This window comes from Trichechus manatus, unplaced genomic scaffold (assembly GCF_000243295.1).
Source record: "Trichechus manatus latirostris isolate Lorelei unplaced genomic scaffold, TriManLat1.0 scaffold00016, whole genome shotgun sequence".
Classification (NCBI taxonomy): Eukaryota; Metazoa; Chordata; class Mammalia; order Sirenia; family Trichechidae; genus Trichechus; species Trichechus manatus.
Window position 1 is genome coordinate 27,773,394 of NW_004443952.1, and position 8,968 is coordinate 27,782,361.

General features: G+C 47.8%; 1 protein-coding gene across 1 annotated transcript in view; it reads right to left on the bottom strand.

The window, feature by feature from the left end:
* Positions 1 to 2,313: 2,313 nt before the first annotated feature.
* Positions 2,314 to 8,968, bottom strand: part of NFX1 (nuclear transcription factor, X-box binding 1) — a 63,315-nt gene continuing 56,660 nt past the window's right edge. The window contains exons 17-21 of the mRNA XM_023727338.1: positions 8,533 to 8,631; positions 7,833 to 7,899; positions 6,517 to 6,662; positions 5,689 to 5,793; positions 2,314 to 4,415 (exon numbers count right to left, since the gene is read on the bottom strand). Coding sequence (XP_023583106.1) covers positions 4,343 to 4,415; positions 5,689 to 5,793; positions 6,517 to 6,662; positions 7,833 to 7,899; positions 8,533 to 8,631 — 490 coding nt within the window. The 3' untranslated portion in view covers positions 2,314 to 4,342. The remainder of the gene's footprint in view (positions 4,416 to 5,688; positions 5,794 to 6,516; positions 6,663 to 7,832; positions 7,900 to 8,532; positions 8,632 to 8,968) is intronic.

Genomic DNA, 8,968 nt, shown 5'->3' on the forward strand with positions numbered 1-8,968 from the left:
ACATCCCAGCTGACATTCTTCAGGTGTTTTTATCTGCAAAATGTGTCCAATCTCCAGCCACTTCTCACTGCCCCACCGCACTACTATCACTCTGGTTCAAGTCAGTGTCATCTCTCTTGGATTATAGCAGAGTTGCCCTGAAGCTTCCATCTCTCCTCTTGCCCCTACTCAGCCCTACAGTCTAGTCTCAATGCAGCAGCAAGAATGATCCTTTTAAAAAATGAGTCAGATTTTATTACGCACTCCTCTGCCCTGAACAGTTCCGAGACACACATAGAGTTCCTCGTTTAGTGATCCATACCGCCCCCTAGTGTCTGTTGTAGGAAAAAAAATCCCATCTTCTTGGAGGCTGCTGGCGTTCTCCACAGACATAATGTAAGCTTCCTTTGCAGGTGTCCTGACAGCTGGGACACCCCGCCTTGGGGGCTCCAGGATGAGCTCTAGGTGCTGGCCTTTCTCTGCTGGTGTTGTGGAGAGGACACAGGTGTTGGATTCAGACCTAGCAGGAATTTCAGATCTCCAGTTGTTCACTGAGTGACCTAATTTCTTCAATCTTCTGTTTCCCCATCAGGAAAACAGGGGTAACAATAATGCTTCATGGGGCATTCAGGAGTAGAAGGGATTAGCATAGTGCCTGGTGCATATAAAGTGCTCAATAGCTGTTATCCATTATCAGAAAGGGTTCTTGACAAAGCGTGGCCTAGGGTGACCCCTTCACTCTTGTGTCAGGTTCGGAGTAGGGGGCAGCTTCGCTGTGAGGGGGAAGGATGACTAAAAGTCCAGGCCCCTTGGCAGAGCAGCTTCACAACTGCTCTGTCCCTTCCCCGCAAGAGCCACCCACTTGAGAGACTCAGTCCTAGGATGGGATGCAGGGATTTGATTGTGCTGACATGCCATGTGACACTGGGGAACTCCCGACCTCTCTACCCTCACTGTCCACCCACTGACCCCAGAGCCTCACAATGACCTTGGGTGGCATACAGGCAGGAACTATTACCCCACCTGACATGGCGAAACAGATGCCCAGACTGTAAGCAAACTGGCCAGGGGTGACTGAGGCACTGAATCGAGGCATCCCAGCTGGGGTTCTCGGCACCACCAGGTCCCCAAGAATCCTAGAAACTGCGCCTCATGAAGAGACACCTCATGGGGCCTGGGGCTGAGGGCAGCCCAGGCCACTGGGAAGGACTCCTGAGTTCTGTTTGGGAAAGTCAGAGAGGAAGATGGCTCACCTTCTCCTGAGGACTTGGCACCCTCCTGGTGTAGGGTGGCTCTAGGCTGGGAAATCTAAGCATGGATTCTGATTCTGGCCTGGCACATACTGCTTGTGTGAGCGTAGGGAACCATCCCTTCTGGGCTGGATTGGCGCAGAGAATCCTCCAAGGATATCAGGGTCTAAAAAGGCCATAGAAGATGGTATGGGGCATTTTTGCTGAGGTCCTGTGGGGTTTGGGTGAGGAGTGCTTGAGGGGTCTAACGAGCAAGGTGAAGGTGAGGGAGCTCTGGCCTGGCCTGGTGGTCCCTTTCTTATTTCAGGAGAAGGGGCACACTGGCAGGTTCTCTTCAGAGAACAAGGCCTCCAGGACGTCAGGCACAAAGTGAGAAGGCTGGCCACTTTAGGAAGGACTCCCCCAAACCTACAACCTCCCTATATCTACAGGGCCCACTGATGGAGACTTTGCACCTCCCCCAAAGGCTGACATTCCTTGGTCTGTCCTCTGGCCTACCCAGTCCCCGTTCAGGACAAAATCCAGAGCTGCTTCACAGACTCCATGACCAGGAGAGCCTGCTTTCATCTCTGGTCTTGCATACAGTCCCCCACTGCAGACAGGCCAGCCCTGCCAGACAAGCCAGAGGGAATTCCAGAGATAAGAACTTGGTCTCTGGAAAGCTCTGGCCCCATAAAGGGACTGCCGGTGGACAAGGGTGTGGGGCTGGAGGGGGTGGGATACCACTGTACTCTCAGACAGGCTCCCTCCACGTCTGGGTGGGGAGGGTGAGGGTTTCTTTCCTTTGAGTCCAGGCTCATGTAAAATCTCATCTAAAGCCACTGCTCAGTGGAGAATCCACTAAACCCATGAGAAACAGCTGGGGTCCCCTTGTTGACCTGGGGTGGGGGGGTCGGGGGCAGGCCACCTGTTCTTGTATGACCCACGAGCTAACAATAGTTTTTACATTTTTAAATGGCTGAAAAATATCAAAATAATATTTTGTGAAAAATTATATGAAATGCTTACTTCAGTGTCCATAAATAGTGTTACTGGAACACAGCCATGCTCACTCATTTATGTATTATTTATGGCTGCTTTTGTGCTACAATGGCAGAGCTGGAATAGCTTACAACAGGAACCGCTACAGAAAGAATTTGCTGACCCCTGCTCTTGATCATAAATCGGGCCATGCCACTCTCTGCTTAGGATCCTTTGGTGGCTCCCTGTGGCTCTCCACGAACTGGCCTGTGTCCACCTCTCCAGCCTCATCATCTGTACCTTCAGTTACTGGCCTACTTTAGACAACTAACCCTTCCTTAAACCCACCATAAACCACACCCCATGGCTTGTCTCATATACTGTTTATCTTTGGGGAAAAAAAGAGGCTAGGGATGGCTCTTTCCTTCTCCAAAGGGCACCTACCACCTCAAGACTTGGCCCAAGGCTGGCAGGGGACAGACATGCAAGCATCCACCAGAAGAGGCCTTTAGCATTCCATAACCTTTTACTTGGCTAGTATTATGGAGAAAGAAGATGCTTACATATTTTCCAGATATCAAATATCATTTTTATAAACTTTCAGCACCTATGATGGATCAGGCACCTCCTCATATGTTATCTCACTTCATCCTCACAACAACCCTGGGGAGGTGGGTGATATACTTCCTTTCCATCAAGTGGCAAGGTGTTACATGGCAGAGCGAGATTCTGAAACCAGGGCTCCTGCTGATTCCCAGATGCTCACCCACAGTCCACTCGCTGGATCCATCGCTTGAGAGATGACAGATGCTCATGAGTTTCCTTTGTGTCGGGGAGTCATCTGACCCTGCACTAAACGGGCCCAGACAAAGGTGGTTTTGTAGTTGTCTGTCTCTTCCCTCTAGTTGCCTGTTTCTTTCTGCTGCAGTACCTGAGGCCTTTCGAAGAGGACTGTCTGGTGAGGATAAAAGGATGGCCCTGCTCTTCCTAAGAAAATTAAGCACCTGGCTTTGTGCCACTTCTCAAATCTCCTTCTGATGCTCTGGGGCTCATGGTTTGCTCTAGAGCAGGAGGAAGCTGTTGGAAGCCTGGCCTCCATGCTGAAGGGTGTCAATGTAAAGAGGGCCAAATTAGTGTAACTGATGATGGCCTGCCTTAAAAGAGCTTTATAAACACCTCTAGTGGGCCACTGGGCACAAGCCCTAGACTGTCTGCACATTTTTCTGAATATTCCAACAGAAGCCCAGAGCTCAGAGACAGGAAGAGCCAATATGCCTGCTAAAGGGCTAGCAGAAAGCAACAAAGGCCAGCTTAGTCTACCTGAGAATCTTTCTCAAATAGAGAAGGGGAATTAGGACTACACATATCAGCTCAGAGGCCACGGTATGAACCTGGCAGGGGAAAGAGCTTGCTCAATGTCTTCTACCATCATGGTGGATGGATAAAGTTGACTATCACTAGATAGGTTCAGTGATGTGGTTTGAGAGGTGCTAGGGACTCAAGAAAATGGAATTTTGTATATCAACCTGATTCTTCCCCTCTCCTAACTTATGGCATCGGAAATCAAGTTCAGCTAAACAGAACGATGAGAGTTTTTGGCAAAAGACTTAGATAAGATAGCTGGGTTTAAGATAACATGTGTGATTCCAAATCTGGTACACAAATACAGTGTTGGTTATTTCAGACTGAGAAATCCACTTGTGTCTTTCCAAAGACTGAGATCAGTTGGTTAAGAAAGCGTGGTGCATCTGATGTTGCATTTTTAGGAGGATGAGTAACTGGGACAGCTCAGGCGATGACTAAGTGTCATCAAGCCAGTCTCAGGCTAAAATTCTGGTTTGTTCAAATGAAACCCAATGTTCCCCCAAGCCTGAGAGCAATCACAGTGATGATGTGAGGAGCCTCTTTAAATACATGATTGAATAACTTAGTGGCCACACAGTCGGACATCTGGCTGCACTGAAACCCTTTCTGCAGATAGGAAGAGAGGACAAGGGAACTGCTGACACGCTCGTGCTTTGGCTTGTATCCATACAAGATGGCATGTGAAGCTGTGATTCTGCCAGGCAGGGAGGGACAAGCGTGATTTATCTGCTGCAAACAAGTCTCCACTACATCTAATCATTCTCTTATCTGAGTGTGTCTTGATCTTCTTAGTCCTGGACATCAAAGTAGTCAATTACTGGCTCCTTGGCTATTTTCTGTAAATTACTGCTCCCAGAATTCCTGAAAAGCAAACAAAGAATGATCAATCTTTTCTTCTTTGGGGAAAACAGATACAGGTCTTCAGAAAGTTAAGGATCAGTTGATTTACCATTTGTGACACTTGATAAGATACTGGGCAAACACAAGCTGATAAATGTTGAAATTTGGTGATGAGTACAGAGGTTTGTTATAGTAATACCATTCTCTCTACTCTAAAAATTTTCATTGTAAAGTTTTATATAAAAATAAAACAAGCAAAGGGGAAAAGAAAAAAGAAAAAAAAAAGCATGGCATAAACATGCCAGTGATTCCATGACGGTTATGTCCAACTGGTACAGGACTCTGCTGTGACAGTTGGTGTCTTGGGACAGCCCCCACATTTCCCAAATCACTGCCCATGTCGATATAGACACACACTGACCAGGATCCAGGTTGCCTGGTTCCCAGAGGTGGGGAGGGGCTGGTCCCTGGGAGCCACATGGCCCCAGACACTTGACTGAGGCTGCACCATGGGCAATACCTGGCTGTCCCTGTCCCACAGGAACACCAATTGCTACAACCCTCATGGTGAACTTGTAAACTGTCCTAACCACCCTTCCAGAGGTTTTGTGCAAGAGGCACGGAGATAGTACTGTAGGGCTTCAGTGTGGAAGACTAGAACAGAAGCAAGGACCCCTGCTTCAGAGGAACTTCAGGCATTGCTGCCTCAGTCACCGTAGACGGAGCGGGCTCCCCTCCTGGCAAGCGAGAGGAAGGCAAGGAGGGTGGTGCTCCTCCGCTGCTCCTGTCTGAGAAAACACGGGCCGACTTGCTGCTTGCCAGCTTGGCTTTCTTTTCTCTTTAAATCATGAATACATTCTTGTAAATGATTCAAACCACACAGAAGCAGAGACAGAACAAGACATGAAAGTATCTTCCTTCACTGCTGACTCCCATCCCAATCCCACTTCCACCTTCAGAGTAACTACTGTTAAACCAGTGAAGCTCCAGTCCTAAATCATCTGGTGTGACTGACTGAATCCACCTCCCAGTGTCATCATCTAACCATGACTGGAGATTCTGTCCAGTGAGTGTTCTCCCCAGAGGGGATGTGGGCATTACAAACATCAAACTTAGGACCCCTCTGGCAAGAACAGTATGTCCAACATCCCTGTCAAACCTGACATATATGATCACAGCACTCCAAGACAGGCCCGAAGAGGGCTAAGTGGCTGGTACAGCCCAGGACAGTTGTACCCCTGCTAGCTTCTCTGAACAGACAGGGCCCTGTGGAAAGCAATAGAAGAATTCTTACTTGTCTGTCTGATGTCTGTGATGAGGAACTGGTGGTGGAGGCCGTGACTGCATTTCCCTTTCAAGAACGCCTGTCAAAGTGGTAGGAGGACAAATGGATTTCCCTCTGATAAAAGTCAAAACACAAAATATTGAAAAGTGATAATCATTTGTAGAGAGACAGGCAGACAGCTAGAAACACAGTCCATGGCTTTGGCAAGATGACACTGCTGAGCACTGATATGACCTGTCTCCTCTCAGGCACAGCCACCTGCATTCAACCTCACCCATCTCTGCTGGGACTGTTGCCTGCTTCCTCTCTTTCCACACTTGAGTTTGTTTCACTGGGAAGTTCTTCCTACTCTCCCAGGTTCTGACGGTGATCCTAGATCCTCCCTGTCCCCTCCTGGCTCAGTTTCCCCTGATGGCAAAATGTTGTTCACAGTGTATGCCTCAGGACAGAGTCAGGGAGCAGTCAGAGGGAGGAACAGGAGATTGAAGCTGTGATGGGCAAAAGGGACAGATGCAATGGGCAGGTCCTGGCCCAGGCCCCCAGGTCTGTTTCGTCTGCTTGTGGAAATGTTGCCTCCAGCGGGTGATATGGATCTGGGCCGACGTGAGGGCTTGTGCACTTTAGGCAAGTCTGCTCTATAGACTGAGGCAGGGGCTTTGCTCTCTGGTTCAGACCTTTAAATCATGCGGAATGGCTGTCCCAGAGGAGCTGACTTTCCATCTATTCTTCAAAGAGGGACAGAAGGCATGAGGAAAAGTGGATACTGACAGACCCTGCTCCTGGGCCCAGGTTGCCCTGCTGAGGACGAGTCCCTCTTGTGATGCAAGATCAACCTACCTGACTGCAGTGACCACGACGTTGCGCTTGGGTTCACTGTCATAGCTCACGCTCTCCAGGCCGTAAACTTGGGCCAGTTCGTGGATGATCCGGCGGTGGTCTCTGTTCATAGGAGGGAAGCAGTGGCTTTTCTTAATATTCTTTCCCTGTATTGAGAGAAGAGATGACTGATTAATAAAATCACCCTGAAAACAGAAAACACAATGGTCCTTACCAGCCCCACAAGGACGGCGGAGGTGGCTGAGTTCTACAGGCCCAACGCATCAGTGCTGCACTGACTGTAAGGAGGCCCAGGGGGTTCAGAGGACGGGGCTGGTGCCTTCCTTCACCTACTCTCTGACCAAAACGGTGGCAGCTGAACAGGGCGAGGGACAAAGGGTAAATAACTGAGACTTAAGAGACAGGGCAGTGGCTCCTCCTGACTGTGGCCATAGCTGGGGAGTGAGTGACATTCCCAAGAAATGACAAAATACATCAGAACAGAACAAAAACCAAAAACCTCACTTTCTATAAAAGTACATTCAAAAGTATGAGCGTGTGGGTACAAACACACAAGCAGAAAAGTACTTTTGCTCAGGTTTCCTAATCAGGAGAGAAATGGTGTCTTGCATTTTCTCCTTCATTTTAGTATTTTGCTGGGAAGTGGCGACAGAAGGGTGGAGGGAAGGGGGAAGGGGATGGTGGGAGGAAAAACCGTCATCATTACATATGGAGCTAAAGCAGCCATCCCTGTCCACACTCACAGGCCTCACTGAGTGAAGAGGGAGCCAGCACAGGGTTGGCAGCTACTGACTGAAATAAAGACTGTCACTTCTGTCTACCTTCTCAACATCCCTGGCTGTCTCCAGTGACAGCGTTCTCGTTCTCTGAGGTAGCCTATCCCACCCAGTGCTCTTCAGCTCTAGTCACACAACTTTTTATCTTTACGCAAGGGTTACTCTTTGGGGCAATAAAGAGCTACGGTGCTCCCCTTTCATACAACAGCCCCTCTGAGGGGCTGCCTTCTGAAGTATCACACACAGCCACTCAGCTATCACTGTTGAGCCCCCTCGTCCAGAGTTTCTTCACGTGATCCAAGGTACTAAGCCAGGGTTTTTATTTACATTTAATTTGGTCTCAGATATCTTTTCTGTAATGACTGAATCAGGATGGGCTCACATGGATGTTATAATGGCTGGGCTTTTGGGAAAGATAAGGATCCTCAAGGACGTTGTGACTTTTTCCTACAACTACTCTAGGCTGACAGTGTTTCTGGGGCTTGATTTTCTATCACGCTGGCCTTAGAGACATATCCAGTTGAATGTTTTGACTTCAACCTTATTCACGGCCTCCACAAGGGCTTCCATTTCCTTCTCAATGTCACTGACAAACTTTAAGTCCTTCCTGAAAGGAGAAATCAACACAGTTAATTTCATCTGTTCCTGCTCTCCTGGGAACCCCTTCTACCCGCCCTCTGCTGTAAAGCGCAGACAATGAACAATGTTGTCAGAAAAACTACAGAGACAGGAACTGTCAGATAACAGAAGGTTGACTGTGGTGGAACAAAGGAAGAGAAAAGAAGAAAACAGGAATGAGAAAGGAGAAGATGGAAGGAGAAATAGCCATGGGAGGACCAGCAGACAGGAGGAAAATAACAGCTATTACTGCTCCTAAGTGAGGATGCATGTGACTGTGAGACCTGAGAGGACAGAGGAGGAATGAGGTCCAGACAGCCTTCAATTCAGCCCATTCCAGCCCTCAGGGGGTCCAAACTTCTACCACAGGGACAACACACGCATGCACGCACGCACGCACGCACGCACGCACGCACGCACGCACGCACGTTCAGTTCTTCAAGGAGGCAGTTTAAAGAAACCAAGAGATTTTTAATAAACATCATATAATCTCTTACAATAGATAAATGAACATATTTTAACTGGCTTAACTACAGAAGGAGGTACATATTAGTTACTATATCTTAAAAGTCCAAAAACTCTCTTAAGGCACAATTAAGGAAGCAGGTAACAAGTTACATACCTGGCATCTTCTTTCAAATTATCACTGAATTTTGACCCCAAAGAACGTATATTGAAAGGATCAGAATCATCACTGATATGAAATGCCTCTGCTAACCGCCTGGAAGTAAGAGTGAAGTATGTAAATGAGGGGAAGGGAAACTCTTATAGTAATATAGAGTGACTACTTTGTTCTAAGTACTTTATATATTAATTATCTCATTTCAATAAACCAGAATATCAAAGAAAGAATAACAACTTAGGACAAGATATAGTCGTGGCACAAACCATGTGCTCTCTGTTACTAACTGAAAGGTTGGCAGTTTGAATCTACCCAGAGGAGCTGCAAAAGAAAGGCCTGGCAATCTATTTCCGTAAGATTACAGTCACTGAAAACCCTACAGAGCACAGTTCTACTCTGATACACATGGGGTTGTTATGAGTTAGAACTGCCTCAA